The sequence below is a fragment of the Salmo salar genome, chromosome 15 (genome assembly GCF_965601325.2).
Source record: "Salmo salar chromosome 15, fSalSal1, whole genome shotgun sequence".
Taxonomy (NCBI): domain Eukaryota; kingdom Metazoa; phylum Chordata; class Actinopteri; order Salmoniformes; family Salmonidae; genus Salmo; species Salmo salar.
The window spans coordinates 61898530-61918850 of NC_138305.1; the positions used below are offsets into that span (position 1 = coordinate 61898530).

General features: G+C 42.8%; 1 protein-coding gene across 1 annotated transcript in view; it reads left to right on the top strand.

The window, feature by feature from the left end:
* The window catches only part of adgb (androglobin), a 116138-nt gene that overhangs the window by 14905 nt on the left and 80912 nt on the right, over window positions 1-20321 (top strand). The window contains exons 6-7 of the mRNA XM_045695893.2: window positions 1881-2020; window positions 6855-6941. Coding sequence (XP_045551849.1) covers window positions 1881-2020; window positions 6855-6941 — 227 coding nt within the window. The remainder of the gene's footprint in view (window positions 1-1880; window positions 2021-6854; window positions 6942-20321) is intronic.

A 20321-nucleotide genomic window follows, 5' to 3' on the forward strand; every position in this document is an offset into this window, starting at 1 on the left:
CTTGAAGAATTTAGAAAATAATAATGGGCAAATGTTGTACAATCTAGGTGTGGAATGCGCTTGAGACTTACTCAGAAATGTGCCTCTACAAAGTAATAACTCAGGGGTGTGAAAACGTATTTAAATTAGATATTTCTGTATTTCATTTTCAATGCATTTGCAAAATGTTCTAAAAATATGTTTTCACTGTCTCATTATGGGGTATTGTGTGTAGATGTGTGAAAAAAGAATGTATCCATTTTGAATTCACAACAAAATGTGTAATAAGTCAAGGGATATGAATACTTTCTGAAGGCACTGTAGGTCTACCACACACTTTGTTTTGTCTGGTCTGTGACGATGCTCACAGTCATGAGACTGTATTTGCAAATAGTCTTTAGGAGTGGGGTCATATATTTCCTAAACTTGTATTGTGTTTGTCTACTATTCTCGGGTGGTGAAGATAGGCCTATTCCATTTTTATCAAATCGTTGGATTTTCGATGTCGAAAAGAGATGTTTTGGAACGTATCAATCACAACAATAACAAAGAGATTGTGAGGTATAGAAGTATAGGAGGACGAGAGAATGTAACAGTTAAACTCACTGGCAGGCTGACAAGATTGGAGGCAGCAGCTCCCATGCTAAAACTAGCATGCTAACAGATGGATAAGGAGACATAATACGCCATCCTTCTTTCTTTCTTTCTTTCTTTCTTTCTTTCTTTCTTTCTTTCTTTCTTTCTTTCTTTCTTTCTTTCTTTCTTTCTTTCTTTCTTCCCGTCTCTTTCTCTCGAATGTAACAGTTAAACTCACTGGCAGGCTGACAAGATTGGAGGCAGCAGCTCCCGTGCCAACACTAGCATGCTAACAGATGGATAAGGAGACATAATACGCCATCCTCCTTTCTTTCGTTCGTTCGTTCTTTCTTTCTTTCTTTCTTTCTTTCTTTCTTTCTTTCTTTCTTTCTTTCTTTCTTTCTTTCTTTCTTTCTTTCTTCCCGTCTCTTTCTCTCGTCCCCTCTGCATCTCTCCCTCTCTCTTAATGAAGTTAGCTCCTTCACACCCTGTCCAGTCTCATCTGCAGAAAGGTTGAGCAGCTCCTGAGGGTGATGATTAGGATGGGGGGAGGACAATGAGACAGAGAGAGAGGCACAGCTGTGATCAGTCAGTCAGTCAGATTACACTGTGCGTCTAAAGACTGAAGCTGCACGCCACTGTATTACACTGTAACTCCCACAGACAGCCAGTGGACATAGAGAACACTGAGAGGCTGCCTGTCTGCCACTGGGTTGAAGAGCGCATATGGATTCCTAGAAGGAGAGAGGCAGGGTAAATGGAATGGTGGGAGTAGGAATGTCCATCTTCAATCGCTAAATGGGTTATGAATGAAAAATAAATGGGGTTCCTAGGAAGATTTTCACTTGGCATTTGTGCTGTGTGAGTCCCAGCTCACCGCTTTTTCATCTCTTCCCGTCTGCATTTAATAACTGTGGTAATGCTCTCTGGTGTGTGTGAATCATACTCAAGGGTGCTACTATCAAATACAGTACCTACATGACAAATGGACAATGGATGCCTACACAGCGCTAGCACAGACCAGTCGTTCTTGTTTTAAATAGCAAATCGATTGAAGTCAACACTCCCATATTCTGCCGTTGTCTCAACATTGACTGCCTGGTCAGTGGAAATTTGATTATATCCAGCCTATTAATCAAATCTAAAGAATAAAGAATGATACACTGAAAGTATTGTTACTGTAATGGGCTGGTAAATGAAACCCACTGTTCTCTGTCAATTTCCAATTTCTATTGCTCTCTCTTCCTTGCCTTCTTTCTCCCCTCCTCCTCTCGCTCTATTGTTCCCTCATCTGTTCGCTCTTTTTTTTCTCCCCCTTCTGTCAGGGCTGCTGGAGGAAGATCATGGTGGACGATGCGTTGCCATTTGATGAGGACAACAACCTGCTGCTTCCTGCCACCACCAACCAATCAGAGCTGTGGCCCATGCTGCTGGCCAAGGCCATCATTAAACTGGCCAACACAGAGTGAGTTCAATCATAGTTAAATCCTACTGAAACCTCAAAACCACCCTAAAGAGGGGACACAAACCAACAATCAACTTCAATACAATGACTGTGTATATGAATTGACAAAGCCATCGATCATGTGACACCACCCATATGAAAAAATACTATAGTATACTCTGGTATAAATACTATAGTATTCACTTGTGTTTTTGCGGACTTTACTGTTGTATTGACTGTAGTGTTTTTGCGGACCAAAGTCTGCAGAAACACTACAGTGAATACTGTAGCATTTACTTTAGTAAACTGTAGAATATTGTAGTATTTACAGTTAAAGTTGCACTATGCAGAAATTGCTCCGCCATTTCAGTTTATGTGATAGTATAGTGTAGAGAATCATTGTACCATCTAAACCGCTGTGAAATAGATTTTCCATAACCAAAAATATTGTTTCAGAGGTTTGAAGCTGGTGTAAAAGACACAAAAACAAAACTTAAGAATGGGAAGCATATAAATAGTGGACATAGAAAAGATCTACTGCTTCTTAGACTTGCTTTCAAGTATAACGATATATCTTTACTTCTATGTGAATTTGATTGGGTCACAAAAAGTCACATTTTGCCACTAGCTATAGTATGAATACTGTAGTAAAACAAACTGTAGTATATATTATTGTAACTAATGTAGTGTTTTTGCGGATTGTAGTATTTACTGTAGTGTTTTTGTGCACTGTAATATACTGCAGTATTTACTGTAGTGTTTTTTTCAGATATTTCAGATATTTCTGATATCACTGTAGTATTTACTAGAGTGTATTTATTGTATTATCTTTGACATAGAAGTAGAAGCTTTCTTCTTGTGGAACCACCTACTGGAGAAATGGGCAAATTAAATACTTTTGTATTTACCATAGTTAAAAAAGTGTGTTTTTGCAGTATACAGTTTTACAGTATACTACAGTTTACTACAGAATTCTATAGTAAGTACTGTAGTATTCTATAGTAAACTGTAGTATTTCTTTCATTCCTATGTGAAGACTCAATACCGCATTGAAGTCAAATGAAGTCGGTTAAGACGGCGTCTCATGGAGACATAACATGCACAGTTTGAGCAACTCCAGGAAGTGACGTTGCAGGCTCTGTGTTACCCTCTCTCATTGAGTAACTCAAGTTGAAGGCCAAACTGGGTACTGCAGACTGCCATCAGCAACTAAATGTGCAATTATTTAATTTTTTTATAAATCAGTTCAAGGACATGCATCTGGTGTATTAGAAGCAATTATTGGCACCATTTTTGTCCCCCCCAAAAAATATGTACACAAAGATTGACCACAAAGATTGACATTTTTCCATTTACTATAATAGGGGATCCTTTTATCTTTAAACAATGCCTGCAGGTCCAAGGTCGGCATTGAACTTCCATAGCTTCAATGAGAGGTGGTAGCCGTTCTCCCCTGGCACACACCCTATTATCAGTCCATAGTACTACCACGGTGCTTAGAAAGCATAACTCTCATTCATTTTTTTATTTTTATTTTTATTTTTTTATTATTGGATAGGACAGAAGTAGAGCGGGAAGATAGAGGAGAGTGTGCTGAAATTCCAGTAGGCCGGAATCGAACCCATGCTGCAGCGGTATATTATGTGCACCTAGTCTTTCCCCTAAAGTACATTCATTTAGCAGCAGTGCCCTGCTGCTGCTAAATCGTTGCAGACAAAATAATCATAATAAATAAAACTTGTATAATTTTTATTTATTTATATATTTATGCAATAGTACAGACTTTGGCAATTAAGCCCTTTTTCTAGTTACACAGAGTCAAATGAACTCATGGATACCATTTTTATGTCTCTGTGTGCAGTTTGAAGAAAGTTTCTAAATAGCGTTGGCGCAATTACTAACTAGCATTAGCACAATTAAACCCTTTTTCTACTTACACAGAGTCAAATTAACTCATTGATATAATTTTAACTAGCATTAGCACAATGATTAAAGGTCTACACATTCCCATCGACTTCCAGTCATTGTGCTAATGCTAGTTAGCAGTGTCTCGCAAAACTACCTTCAACTTCCTTCAAACTGCAAACAGAGACATACATAATGTTACCCATTAGTTAATCTGACTGGGTAAGTCGAAAAATGGCTTAATTGGCAAAATCTTGCACTAAACCATTTAAGATCAGTGACAAGTTTTAACATACAGTACCAGTGAAAAGTTTGGACACACCTACTCATTCAAGGGTTTTTCTTTATTTTTACTATTTTCTACATTGTAGAATAATAGTGGACATCAAAACTATGAAAAAAAAAACATGGAATCATGTAAACTGTAAAAATCATGTAAAAAAAGAAACGTCCTCTCACTGTCAACTGTGTTTACTTTCAGCAAACTTAACGTGTAAATATTTGTATGAACATAACAATATTCAACAACTGAGACATAAACTGAACAAGTTCCACAGACATGTGACTAACAGAACTGGAATAATGTGTCCCTGAACAAAGGGAGGGGGTTAAAATCAAAAGTAACAGTCATTATCTGGTGTGGCCACCAGCTGCATTAAATGCTGCAGTGCATCTTTTCCTCATGGACTGCACCAGATTTGACAATTCTTGCTGTGAGATGTTACCCCACTCTTCCACCAAGGCACCTGCAAGTTCCTGGACATTTCTGGTGGGAATGACCCTAGCCCTCACCCTCCAATCCAACAGGTCCCAGACGTGCTCAATGGGATTGAGATCCGGGCTCTTCGCTGGCCATGGCAGAACACTGACATTCCTGTCTTGCAGGAAATCACGCACAGAACGAACAGTATGGCTGGTGGCATTGTCATGCTGGAGGGTCATGTCAGGATGAGCTTGCAGGATGGGTACCACATGAGGGAGGAGGATGTCTTCCCTGTAACGCACAGCGTTGAGATTGCCTGCAATGACAACAAGCTCAGTCCGATGATGCTGTGACACACCGCCCCAGACCATGACGGACCCTGAAATTTCATCAGAAATTTCAGCCTAAATAAATGCTACACAGAGTTCAAGTAACATATACATCTCAACATCAACTGTTCAGAGGAGACTGTGTGAATCAGGCCTTCATGGTCGAATTGCTGCAAAGAAACCACTACTAAAGGACAACAATAATAAGAAGAGACTTGCTTGGGCAAAGAAACACGAGCAATAGACATTAGACCAGTCGAAATCTGTCCTTTGGTCTGATGAGTCCAACTGCCTAGTCTTTTTGAGACGCGGAGTAGGTGAACGGATGATCTCCGCATGTGTGCTTCCCCCCGTGAAGCTTTGAGGAGAAGGTGTGATGGTGTTAGGGTGCTTTACATTCCTTAAGCAGGTTGAGAGAATGCCAAGAGTGTGCAAAGCTGTCATCAAGGCAAAGGGTGGCCATTTGAAGAATCTCAAATTTAAAATATATTTAGATTTGTTTAACACATTTTTGGTTACTACATGATACCATATGTGTTATTTCATAGTTTTGATGTCTTCACTATTATTCTACATAATAAAAATAAATAAAAACCCTTGAATGAGTGGGTGTGTTCAAACTTTTTACTGGTACTGTTTATTTGTAGAAAAACAGAATGAGCATTGGCGGAAAATGAGAGCCAGGAGCACACAACCAACACTTGCTCCTCATCTCCCTACAAGGCAGGTGGTCTCATCTGTTGCAGTATTTTTCTGATGTTGTCAACATAATTACGTTTTCATGCATTTTGGAGTAGATTGTCCTATTAAAAAGTCACCAGAAGTGACCTTCATACAGTCGTTCTACCAAAAAAATATTACCTTTGCCACCGCTTCTGAAAAAAAATGCTTGGGGAAACACTGGCACCAGAGGAGGTGGCTTAGACCGCTAGACCACCTTAGGCCATTCATTTCAGCCCCAGTATACCTCCCATATGTTTACACAGGACTTTATTACTGTACATGATAGGGAAGGTAAGTAAACAAAGCACTACAGCAGCACACACACACACGCACAAACACACTGCTGGGCTATTTTGTTGGCGTTGTAGAAACAGACACAGTGGGTCAATTCCCTGGTCTGTCACTCTACAATTTGGTGGCTTGTGCGTGCATGTAATTGTAGGATTTACTGTATGTTGTGGTTTTATGGTTGTCAAAGGTTGGGACATAAATGTTTCATCTCATCCAGGAAATCTGTTTTCTCTCTGCTTGTGAATCTTTTATAACCCCCAGTGAAAGTTCAAAGGAGATAAAGCTCTGAAAAAACTTTTACCATGTGTCTGTCATAAAAGCATAGTCTAAATCTTGAATCTTCAATATCCATTTTTGTTGGTGTGCTTTTTATAGAAAATACAGTGGAGCACAGTATGGAGCTCAGTCACAATTTTAGGATGGTTTATAGTTTTTCAGTGTTAGATATTGAGTAAGGACATACAGTAAACATTGATCAACTTTCATTTTGCGATTCATTACTGTCTACTGAACAGGTTGGGCACAGTGTCCCATGAGGTGCAATTAGACACACAAACATCTGTTTCAGTTCAAAAACACTACCAGGACACCTGTACACACACACACACACACATATAACGGAGTTCCCAGGGTTTCTCTGAAATCAACTTCTGTGTTTGTGTATTTCATAAACAATCAAGCATGAAATTACTTTTCCTCTTTAAGCCTGAGAAGCTACTGTCTGTCTCTGACTATCCCTTCCAATTGCTGCTAGGTCAAATCTCCCTGCTGTGATACTGTGTGTGTGTGTGTGTGTGTGTTAGCCGGAACTATAGGAGTCAATTTAGCTGTGGTTTCCTAATGTGTGTTTTGTACATTGTGCTGTAATGTGTGTGTGAACAGTATATGTGTGTTTGTGTTTCAGTGTGGTGTCAGGACAGAGGAAGGAGCTGGGAGACTTCACTGTCATCCATGCTTTGACCGGATGGATTCCTGAACTCATCCCTCTACAGTAGGGTCATCATTCACTTATCTCTTCTCTTCTCATCTATTCTTCCTGTTCTCTTTCTGTTCATTGAAGTAGGGTTCTCCTCGTCTTGTAGCTTTAGTTTTTCACATCCACACTTTATTAGATCTTTGTTTTATACAATAGAATATTCTCTGTTGATGTTGTTAAAACCAAGCAGTCCATTTTGACCTATAAGGCCTGGTACCTGCAGTCGAAAGTGGATGCAGTGAGGGACTGCAGTGCAGGGGCTTGCCTTCTCTTGAATAAACTGTGTTCGGGGAAGCAGGAGGGTGTTGTTCTCTCCACCTCAGCAGGTTAGCTGTTGTTAGTGGACCCCCTGGGAAACCTATCAGCCAACACAGTCAGGGTGCTGAGGCACACACACCCACCAGGCTAGTGTTAGTGTGTCTGTTCTACAGGGGTCAAGGGGCTGTGGGAGGTCCCATTGTAATTTTCTCCATGTTAAACCTGGATGGGGGTGGGAACACACCGGTGCCGGCCGGTGCCATTTAAGATAAAGGAGGACACATTTAGTTTTTTCTATTACAGCATATTGGATGACTGTCATTCATATTCAATTCCCACAGCTTAATGTAACATCGATAGGTTTAGGCTACTACATGATGCTCTAATTTTCCCTATACCCATAATGAGGTTGTTACAACCTAGCCTACAAATGAACGTTTATAATGTAGGTGCACAGGTCAGGAGACGAATTGGATTAATCAAGGTGACAGACTGCGACACATTCAATACCGCCTTGCACACTCTTGCCTGCATCTCGCTGATCTTGGGTGTAATCATTAGTCCAAACAGTTCCAAAACATTGTGTTTTGCAACTTTAACAAGTTTCTCTCGGACAAATTCAGGTAGGTCCATCCCTGTTTCATTCCGTTTGCTTCAGTTTAAAAAAAGTTTTCTAACAGAATCGGAGGAATGAATATACCCCTGATCACCTGCACACACAGTTCACTTACATAGCAGCCACGTACAGAATCATCACTTTGCTCGTTGTATAATTCCATTTTGCATTCAAGCCCTCTCCTCTCACCTTTTTCCTTCGCTTGTGGACTTCAGAACACAACAGCTGTCTGTGACCAAGTTTAAAAACCACTCCAAGCTAAATACAATTAACACATTTTTGTCACCATATTAGCTAACGTGTTAGTTAACCCACAATCCAATCCATGTGTACAATCACACAGTATAGTGTACAGTCGTGGCCAAAAGTTTTGAGAATGACACAAATATTAATTTTCACAAAGTCTGCTGCCTCAGTTTGTATGATGGCAATTTGCATATACTCCAGAATGTTATGAAGAGTGATCAGATTAATTGCAAAGTCCCTCTTTGCCATCATATCAGTGATTCTCTCGTTAACACAGGTGTGAGTGTTGACGAGGACACGGCTGGATATCAATCACTCTGTCATGCTGATTGAGTTCAAATAACAGGGTGGTGCTTGGAATCATTGTTCTTCCTCTGTCAACCATGGTTACCTGGAAGGAAACACGTGCCATCATCATTGCTTTGCACAAAAAGGGCTTCACAGGCAAGGATATTGCTGCCAGTAAGATTGCACCAAAGTCAACCATTTATCGGATCATCAAGAATTTCAAGAAGAGCAGTTCAATTGTTGTGAAGAAGGCTTCAGGGCACCCAAGAAAGTCCAGCAAGCGCCAGGACCGTCTCCTAAATGTAATTCAGATGCGGGATTGGGGCACCACCAGTACAGAGCTTGCTCAGGAATGGCAGCAGGCAGGTGTGAGTGCATCTGCACGCACAGTGAGGCGAAGACTTTTGGAGGATGGCCTGGTGTCAAGAAGGGCAGCAAAGAAGCCACTTCACTCCAGGAAAAACATCAGGGACAGACTGATATTCTGCAAAAGGTACAGGGATTGGACTGCTGAGGACTGGGGTAAAGTCTTTTTCTCTGATGAATCCCGTTTCCGATTGTTTGGGGCATCCGGAAAAAAGCTTGTCCGGAGAAGACAAGGTGAGCGCTACCATCAGTCCTGTGTCATGCCGACAGTAAAGCATCCTGAGACCATTCATGTGTGGGGTAGCTTCTCAGCCAAGGGAGTGGGCTCACTCACAATTTTTCCTAAGAGCACAGCCATGAATAAAGAATGGTACCAACACATCCTCCGAGAGCAACTTCTCCCAACCATCCAGGAACAGTTTGGTGATGAACAATGCCTTTTCCAGCACGATGGAGCACCTTGCCTTAAGGCAAAAGTGATAACTAAGTGGCTCGGGGAACAAAACATCGATATTTTGGGTCCGTCGTCAGAAAACTCCCCAGACCTTAATCCCATTGAGAACTTGTGGTCAATCCTCAAGAGGCGGGTGGACAAACAAAAACCCACAAATTCTGACAAACTCCAAGCATTGATTATGCAAGAATGGGCTGCCATCAGTCAGGATGTGGCCCAGAAGTTAATTGACAGCATGCCAGGGCGAATTGTAGAGGTCTTGAAAAAGAAGGGTCAAGACTGCAAATATTGACTCTTTGCATCAACTTCATGTAATTGTCAATAAAAGCCTTTGACACTTATGAAATGCTTGTAATTATACTTCAGTATTCCATAGTAACATCTGTCAAAAATATCTAAAGACACTGAAACAGCAGACTTTGTGAAAATGAAGATGTGTGTCATTCTCAAAACTTTTGGCCACGACTGTATAGCTAGCAGTTACACTGGCGGGCCCCGGTGGCAACACATTAATGAATCCGAAAGCTTATCTTGACATGGAAGAAATGCCGTGTTGGATAGCCTTAGCCTGCTAGCTATCATAAATAGCATTCCTCTCTGTTTGAGTCAGGTTGTTGAGTAGGCTAAATTACCTGCATTAGCTAAGGAATTGAAAGGTAAACCGAGAAGAAAAAAATACAATGAAATATAGCTTGCAATCTTTCTTTCTCTCTGCTGCTTCTCAATCATTTTTTAAGAAATGAATTGTTCAAAACTGTTCAACTATTGTATCTCTCTCTTTGAGTCAACTACTCAGCACACTTTATTCACTGCAGTGGTAGCTAGTTATAGATTATGTTTTCAGTGCTTGATTCATTCTCTGATACTTTGATTAGATGGACAAGATGTTAGTTCATACTGCAAAAGCTCTGATAAGTTGGAGGATGTCCTCTGGAAGTTGTCATAATTATTGTTTAAGTCAGTGGAAGGAGGTGAGAACCATCAGCCTCCTAGGTTTTGTATTGAATTAAAACAATTTTTATTTATAAAGCCCTTTTTACATCATTCGATGTCACAAAGTGCTATACAGAAACCCAGCTTAAAACCCCAAACAGCAAGAAATGCAGATGAAGAAGCACGGTAGCTAGGAAAAACTCCAGGAACCTAGGAAGAATCCAGGCTTTTGAGGGGTGGCCAGTACTCTTCTGACTGTGCCGGGTGGAGATTATAAGAGTACATGGCCATTAAGGCCAGATTGTTCTTTAAGATGTTCAAACGTTCATAGATAACCAGCAGGGTTTAATAATAATCACAGTGGTTGTATGGGGTGCAACTGGTCAGTACCTTAGGAGTATATGTCAGTTGGCTTTTCATAACCAAGCATTCAGAGGTCGAGACAGCATGTGCGGTAGAAAGAGAGTCGAAAACAGCAGGTCTGGGACAAGGTAACACATCCGGTGAACAAGTCAGGGTTCCATAGCCATAGGCAGAACAGTTGAAACTGGAGCAACAAACGACCAGGTGGACAGTGGAAAGCCAGGAATCATCAGGCCAGGTAGTCCTGAGGCATGGTCCTAGGGCTCAGGTCCTCCGGGAGGAGGGAGAGAGAGAGAATTAGAGGGAGCATACTTAAATTTGCACAGGACACCGGAGAATTACACCAGATATAACAGACTGATCCTAGCCCCCCGGCACATAGACTGTTGCATCATAGATACTGGAGGCTGAGACGGGGGGGTCGGGGGACACTGTGGCCTCGTCCGACAATACTCCGGGACAGTGCCAACCAGGCAGGATATAACCCCACCCACTTTGCCAAAGCACAGCCCCCATACCACTAGAGGGATATCAACAGACCACCAACTTACTAACCTGAGACAAGGCTGAGTGTAGCCCACAAAGATCTCCTCCACTGCATGAGGGGGCGCACAACCGGACAGGAAGATCACGTCAGTGACTCAACCCACTCAAGTGACAGCATGGAAGAGCAATAGTAAACCAGTGACTCAGCCCCCGTTGTAGGGTCAGAGGCAGATAATCTCAGTGGAGAGACTGGAGCCCGTCAGGCAGAGACAGCATCGGTGGTTCATCCGTTCCAGTGCATTGCCGTTCACCTTCGCACCCCCTGGTTCAGACTGCTTTCAATCATATTACCTACTGAAGAGATAAGTCTTCAGTAAAGACTTAAAGGTCGAGACCGAGTCTGCGTCACTCATATGGATAGGAAGACCATTCCATAAAAATGTAGCTCTATAGGAGAAACCAGTGCCTCCAGCTGTTTGCTTAGAATTTCTAGCGACGACAAGGAGGCCAGTGTCTTGTGACTGAAGCGTATGTGTAGGTATGTACTGCAGGACCAACTTGGAGAGATAGGTAGGAGCAAGCCCATGTAATGCTTTGTAGGTTAGCAGTAAAACCTTGAAATCAGCCCTATCCTTAACAGGAGGCTAGCACATGAGTAATATGATCAGAAAATAAAATTGATGACCTACTATGAAGATTATCCTACCAACAGGAAATTAAAAACTGTAACATCTTATGTTTCACCGAGACGTGGCTGACCGAAGATCGGACAATATAGAGCTAGCGGGATTTTCCATGCACAGGCAGAACAGAGACGCTACCACTGGTAAGACGAGGGGTGGGGATGTGTGTCTTTTTGTAAATAACAGCTGGTGCACGATGTCTAATATAAAAGTAGTCTCGAGGTATTGCTCGCCGTAGGTAGAGTACCTTATGATAAGCTGTAGACCACACTATCTACAAAGAGAGTTCTCATCTGTATTATTTGTAGCCGTCTATTTGGCACCACAAAGCGAAGCTGGCACTAAGACCGCTCTCAACCAACTCTATAAGGCCATAAGCAAAGAAGAAAATGCTCACCCAGCTCCTGGTGGCCGGGGACTTTAATGCAGGCAAACTTGAATAAATTTTACCAAATTTTTACCAGCATGTCACATGTGCAAGCAGGGGGAAAAAAATCCTACACCACCTTTACTCCACACGCAGAGATGCATACAAAGCTCTCCCCCGCCCTCCATTTGTCAAATCTGACTATAATTCTGTCCTCCTGATTCCTGCTTACAAGCAAAAACTAAAGCAGGAAGTACCAGTGACTCGCTCAATACGGAAGTGGTCAGATGACGCAGATGCGACACTACAGGACTGTTTTGCTAGCACAGACTGGAATATGTTCCGGGATTCATCCAATGACATTGAGGAATACACCACCTCAGTCATCGGCTTCATCAATAAGTGCATTGATGACGTCGCCCCCACAGTGACTGTACGTACATATCCCAACCAGAAGCCATGGATTACAGGCAACATCCACATCGAGCTAAAGGTTAGAGCTGCCGCATTCAAGGAGCGGAAGACTAATCCGGATGCTTATAAGAAATCCCGCTACGCCCTCAGACGAACCATCAACAAGCAAATCGTCAATACAGGATTAAGATTGAATCCTACTACACTGGCTCTGACGCTCGGCGGATGTGGCAGGGCTTGAAAACTATTTCGGACTACAAAGGGAAACCCGGACACAAGCTGCCCAGTGACATGAGCCTACCAGACGAGCTAAATGTCTTTTATGCTCGCTTCGAGGTAAGCAACACTGAAGCATGCACGAGAGGACCAGCTGTTCTGGATGACTGTGTAATAACGCTCTCGGTAGCTGATGTGAACAAAACCTTTAAACAGGTCAACATTAACAAAGCTGCTGGGCCAGACGGATTACCAGGACATGTACTCAAAGCATGCCCGGACCAACTGTCAAGTGTCTTCGCTGACATTTTCAACCTCTCCCTGACCGAGTCTGTAATACCTACATGTTTCAAGCAGACCACCATAGTCCCTGTGCCCAAGGAAGCGAAGGTAGCCAGCCTAAATGATTACCACCCCGTGGCACTCGCGTCAGTATCCATTAAGTGCTTTGACAGGCTGGTCATGGCTCACATCAACAGCATCCTCCCGGACTCCCTAGACCCACTCCAATTCGCATACCACCCCAACAGATCCACAGATGACGCAATCTCAATCGCACTCCACGCTGCCCTTTCTCACCTGGACAAATGGAACACCTATGTGAGAATGCAGTTCATTAACTACAGCTCAGCGTTCAACACCATAGTGCCCACGAAGCTCATCACTAAGCTAAGGACCCTGGGAATAAACACCTCCCTCTGCAACTGGATCCTGGACTTCCTGACGGGCCGCCCCCAGGTGGTAGAGTAGGCAACCACACATCTGCCATGCTGATCTTTAACACTGGGGCCCCTCAGGGGTGTGTACTTAGTCCCCTCCTGTATTCCCTGCGTGGCCAAACACGACTCCAACACCATCATTTAAGTTTGCTGACGACACAACAGTGGTAGGCCTGTTCATCGACAACGATGAGGTGGCCTATAGGGAGGAGGTCAGAGAACTGGCAGTGTGGTGCCAGGACAACAACCTCTCCCTCAATGTGAGCAAGACTAAGGAGCTGATTATGGACTACAGGAAAAGGCGGGCCGAACAGGCACCCATTAACATTGACGTTGCTGTAGTGGAGCGGGTCGAGACTTTCAAGTTCCTTGGTGTCCACATCACCAACGAACTATCATGGTCCAAACATACCAAGACAGTCGTGAAGAGGGCACGACAAAACCTTTTCCCTCTCAGGAGACTGAAAAGATTCGGCATGGGTACCCAGATCCTCAAAAGGTTCTACAGCTGCACCATCGAGAGCATCCTGACCGGTTGCATCACCACCTGGTATGGTAACTGCTCGGCATCTGACCGTAAGGCACTGCAGAGAGTAGTGGGGCCAAGCTTCCTGCCATCCAGGACCTATATCATTTTTGGTGTCAGAGGAAAGCCCATAAAATTGTCAAACTCCAGTCATCCAAGTTATAGACTGTTTTCTCTGCTACCGCACGGCAAGCCTAGGACCAATAGGCTCCCCAACAGTTTCTACCCCCAAGCCATAAGACTGCTAAAGAATTCCTAAAATCGCCACCGGACAATTTACATTGACCCCCCCCTTTTGTACACTGCTGCTACTGTTCTGTTTGTTACCTGTGCATAGTCACTTCGCCCCCCACCTACATGTAAAGATTACCTCAATTAGCCTTTACCCCCTCACACTGACTCGGTACTGGTGCCCCCTGTATATAGCCTCGTTATTGTTATTCTTATTGTGTTACTTTTTATTATAACTTTTTATTTTAGTCTACTTGGTAAATATGTTCTTCTTGAACTGCACTGTTGATTAAGTGCTTGTAAGTAAGCGTTTCATGGTGAAGTCTACACCTGTTGTATTCAGCGCATGTGACAAATAAAGTTGGATTTGATCACATTATGGGGTTCTAGTAAAGATTCTATCAGCCGTGTTTAGCACTAACTGAAGTTTATTTTGTCCTTTATCCGGGTAGCCGGAGAGTAGAGCATTGGAGTAGTCTAATCTAGAAGTGACAAAGTCATGGATTAGCTTTTCTGTATCATTTTTGGACAAAAGGGTTCTGATTTTTTCAATGTTACAAAGATGGAAAAATCCTGTCCTTGAAATATTCTTGATATGTTCGTCAAAGAGATCAAGGCCCAGAGTAACGCCAAGGTCCTTCAGTTTTATTTGAGACGACTGTTCAACCATCAAGATTAATTATCAGATCTCTTTGTTTCTTGGAACCTAAAACTAGCATCTCTGTTTAGTCAGAGTTTAAAAGTAAAACATTTGCTGTCATCCACTTCCTTATGTCTGAAACACAGGCTTCCAGGGTAGGCAATTTTGGGTCATCATCATGTTTCATCGCAATATACAGCTGTGTCGTCCGCATAGCAGTGAAAGTTGACATTGTGTTTCTGAATGACATCACCAAGCTGTAGAATGAAAACAATACTGTTCCTAAAATTGAACCTTGAAGAACACCGAAACATACACTTGATTTGTCAGAGGACAAACCATCCACAGAGATGAACTGATATCTTTCAGACAGATAAGATCAAAACCAGGCAAGAACTTGTCAGTGTTGACCAATAGGGTTTCCAATCTCTCCAAAAGAATGTGGTGATTGATGGTGTCAAAAGCAGCAGTTAAGGTCTCGGGGCATGAGGACAGATACAGAACCTTGGTCTGACGCCTTGAAAAGGTAATTTACCACCTTCACATGTGCAGTGTCCGTGCTATGATGGGGTATAAAACCAGACTGGTTTCATATACATTATTTATCTTCAGGAAGGCCGTGAGTTGCTGCGCAACAACTTTTTTCAAAAATGTTTAGAAGAATGGGATATTCGATATACAGTACCAGTTAAAAGTTTGGACACACCTACTCATTCGTGTTTTTCTTTTACTGTTTTCTACATTGTAGAATAATAGTGAAGACATCAAAACTATGAAATATCATATGGAATCATGTAGTAACCAAATAAGTGTTAAACAAATCAAAATATATTTGAAATTCTTCAAAGTAGCCACCCTTTGCCTTGATGACAGCTTTGCACACTCTTCGCTTTCTCTCAAACAACTTCATGAAGTAGTCACCTGGAATGCATTTCAATTAACAGGTGTGCAGGTGTGCCTGTTAATTTGTGGAATTTCTTTCCTTAATGTGTTTGAGCCAATAAGTTGTGTTGTGACTAGGTAGGGGCGGAATATAGAAGATAGCCCTATTTGGTAAAAGACCAAGTCCATATTATGGCAAGAGCAGCTCAAATCAGCAAAGAGAAATGACAGTCCATCATTACTTTAAGACATGAAAGTCAGTCAATGTGGAACATTTCATGAACTTTGAAGTTTCTTCAAGTGCCTTTGCAAAAACTATCAAGCGCTATGATGAAACTGGCTAACAGTCTCATGAGGACCGTCACAGGAAAGGAAGAGTTACCTCTGCTGCAGAGGACAAGTTCATGAGAGTTACCAGCCTCTGAAATTGCAGCCCAAATAAATGCTTCACAGAGTTCAAGTAACAGACACATCAACTGTTCAGAGAAGAATATGTGAATTAGGCCTTCATGGACGAATTGCTGCAAAGAAACCACTACTAAAGGACACCAATAAGAAGAGAAGACTCGCTTGAGTCAAGAAACACGAGCAATGGACATTAGACCAGTGTAAATCTGTCCTTTGGTTTGATGAGTCCAAATTTGAGATTTTTGGTTCCAACCGCCATGTCTTTGTGAGATGCAGAGTAGGTGAACGGATGATCTCCACGTGTAGTTCCCACTGTGAAGCATGGAGGTGTGATGGTGCTGGGGTGCTTTGCTTTGCATTCTGCAGCGAAACGCCTTCCCATCTGGTTTGCACTATCCGTTGTTTTTCAACAGTACAATGACCGAACACACCTTCAGGCTGTGTAAGGGCTATTTGACCAAGTAGTGACCAAGAGTGATGGAGTGCTGAATCAGATGACCAGGCCTCCACAATCACCCGACCTCAACCCAATTGAGATGGTTTGGGATGAGTTGGACCGCAGAGTGAAGGAAAAGCAGCCAACAAGTGCTCAGCATATGTGGGAACTCCATCAAGACTGTTGGAAAAGCATTCCAGGTTGAGAGAATGCCAAGACTGTGCAAAGTTGTCATCAAGGCAAAAGGTGGCTACTTTGAAGAATATAAAATGCAACACATTTGGATTTGTTTAACACCTTTTTGGTTACTACATGATTCAATATTTGTTATTTCATAGTTTTGATGTCTTCACTATTATTCTGCAATGTAGAAAATAGTGCAATTAATGAAAAACCCTTGAATGAGTATGTGTGTACAAACTTTTGACTGGTACTGTAGGCCAATAGTTTATAAAAAATATTTTCAGGGTCAAGGTTTGGCTTTTTCGATAGGCTTTATTACTGCCACTTTTAGTGAGTTTGGTACATATCCAGAGGATAGGGAGCCATTTATTATTCTCAACATTGGAGGGCCAAGCACAGGAAGTTGCTCTTTCAGTAGTTGGAATAGGGTCCAGAATGCAGCTTGAAGGTTTAGAGGCCATGACTATTTTCATGAATGTGTCAAAAACTTTGAGTGTCTCCATTTATCCTAGAGCTTTGGAGAAATACGCAGATTCAAAGAGGAGTCTCTATTTTGCTTTCTGGTGATCGTGATCTTTTCGTTGAAGGAGTTCATGAATTCATCACTGCTGAAGTGAAAGCCATCCTCTCTTGGGGAATGCTGCTTTTTAGTTAGCTTTGCGGCAGTATCAAGAATACATTTAGGATTGTTCTTATTCCCCTCAATTAGGTTGGAAAAATAGGATGATCAAACAGCAGTGTGGGCTCTTTGATATTGCACAGTACTGTCTTTCCAAGCTAGTCAGAAGGGTAAGTTTGGTGAAGCGCCGTTCCGTTCCAGTTTTCTGAAATCTTGCTGTATACCAGGGAGCTAATTTCTTGTGTTTTTTTTTGTTTTAGGGGTGTGACTGCATCTAGGGTATTATGCAAGGTTACATTTAGATCCTCAGTTAGATGTTTAACCGATTTTTGTACTCTGACGGTGGTGGGAGTCTGGAAGGGCATCTAGGAATCTTTGGGTTGTCCAAGAATTTATAGCACGGCTTTTGATGATCGTTGGTTGGGGTCTGAGCAGAATATTAGTTGGCGGTCCGATAGTCCAGGATTATGAGGAAAAACATTTACATCCATAATATTTATTCCACGGGACAAAACTAGATCCAGGGTATGACTGTGGCAATGAGTAGGTCCGAAGACGTGTTGGACAAAACCGACTGAGTCTGTGATGGCTCCGAAGTGGGTCTATAAGACTTTTCCATTTGAATATTATATGCCATGACTATAAAGTCCGATTGGAACTCAGTGAGGAACGCTGTGTACGGCCCAGGAGGCCTGTAAACAGTAGCTATAAAAAGTGATTCAGTAGGCTGCATAGATTTCATGACTAGAAGCTCAAAAGACAAAAATGCAGTAATTTATTTTTGGGTAAATTGAAATTTGCTGTCGTAAATGTTAGCAACACCTCCGGCGTTTCCGGGATGCGCAGGAATATAATCTAGTGTAACCAGGAGGAGAAGTCTCATTTAACACAGTAAATTCATCAGGTTTGAGCCAGTCAGGCCAATCACATCACGTTTCTGATTATTGATTTGTTTCTTGACTATGACTGCCTTGGAAGTGAGGGATCTAACATTAAGTAGCCCTTTTTTGAGATGTGAGATATCACAATCTTTTTCAATAATGACAGGAATGGAGGATGTTTTTATTCCAGTGAGATTGCTAAAGCGAACACTGCCATGTTTAGATTTGCCCAACCTAGATCAAGGCACAGACACGGTCTTAATGGGGATAACTGAGCTGACTACATTCTACTATGCTAGTGGCAGACTCTACTAAGCTGGCAGGCTGGCCAACAGCCTGCTGCCTGGCCTGCGCCCTATCTCATTGTGGAGTTAGAGCCCTGTCTATGTTGATAGATAAGATGAGAGCACCCCTCCAGCTAGGTTTGGAGTCCGTCACTCCTCAACAGGCCAGGTTTGGTCCTGTGGGTGAGTCCCAGAAAGAGGGCCAATTATCTACAAAATATATTTTGGGAGGGGCAGAAAACTGTTTTCAACCAGCGATTGAGTTGAGACTCTACTGTAGAGCTCATCACTGCCCCTAACTGGGATGGGGCCAGAGACAATTACTCAATGCCGAAACATCATTTCCGTCAATGTACCCAGAGGAGGATGGAAAATAGCTATCCTCCGGCTACACCATGGTGCTACCCTAGAGGGTGTTTTTGAGACATTCTTTGAAAAGTCTGTTTTAATCAAATCAAAGTTTATTTGTCATGTGCACCGAATACAACAGGTGTAGACCTTACAGTGAAATGTTTACTTACAGGCTCTAACCAACAGTGCAAAAAAGTTATTAGGTGAACAATAGGTAAGTAAAGAAATAAAAACAACTGTGAAAAAAAACAGTAGTGAGCCTATATACAGTAGTGAGGCTATAACAGTAGCAAGGCTATATATAGGCACCGGTTAGTCGGGCGGATTGAGGTAGTATGTACATGTAGATATGGTTAAAGTGACTATGCATATATGATGAACAGAGAGTAGCAGTAGCGTAAAAGAGGGGTTGGTGGGTGGCGGGACACAATGCAGATTGCCCGGTTAGCCAATGTGCGGGGGCACTGGTTGGTCGGGCCAATTGAGGTAGTATGTACATGAATCTATAGTTAAAGTGACTATACATGTATGATAAACAAAGAGCAGCAGCAGTGTAAAAGATGGGTTTGGGGGGGGGGGGCACACAATGCGCATAGTCCAGATAGCCATTTGATTACCTGTTCAGGAGTCTTATGGCTTGGGGGTAAAAACTGTTGAGAAACCTTTTTGTCCTAGACTTGGTACTCTGGTACCGCTTGCCATGCGGTAGTAGAGAGAACAGTCTATGACTGGGGTGGCTGGGGTCCTTTACAATTTTTAGGGCCTTCCTCGGAACTGCCTGGTGTAGAGGTCCTGGATGGCAGGCAGCTTAGCCCCAGTGATGTACTGGGCCGTACGCATTACCCTCTGTAGTGCATTGCGGTGGGAGGCCGAGCAATTGCCGTACCAGACAGGATGCTCTTGATGTTGCAGCTGTAAAACCTTTTGAGGATCTCAGGACCCATGCCAAATCTTTTTATTTTCCTGAGGGGGAATAGGCTTTGTCGTGCCCTCTTCACGACTGTCTTGGTGTGTTTGGACCATTCTAGTTTGTTGTTGATGTGGACACCAAGGAACTTGAAGCTCTCAACCTGCTCCACTATAGCCCCATCGATGAGAATGGGGCCGTGCTCGGTCCTCCTTTTCCTGTAGTCCACAATCAACTCCTTAGTCTTGGTTACGTTGAGGGATAGGTTGTTATTCTGGCAACACCCGGCCAGGTCTCTTACCTCCGTCCTGTAGGCTGTCTCATTGTTGTCGGTGATCAGGCCTACCACTGTTGTGTCGTCTGCACACTAAATGATGGTGCTGGAGTCATGCCTGGCCATGAAGTCGTGGGTGAACAGGGAGTACAGGAGGGGACTGAGCACGCACCCCTAAGGGGCTCCAGTGTTGAGGATCAGCGTGGCAGATGTGTTGCTACCTACACTCACCACCTGTGGGCGGCCCGTCAGGAAGTCCAGGATCCAGTTGCAGAGGGAGGTGTTTAGTCTCAGGATCCTTAGCTTAGTGATGAGCTTTGAGGGTACTATGGTGTTGAACGCTGAGCTGTAGTCAGAGAATAGC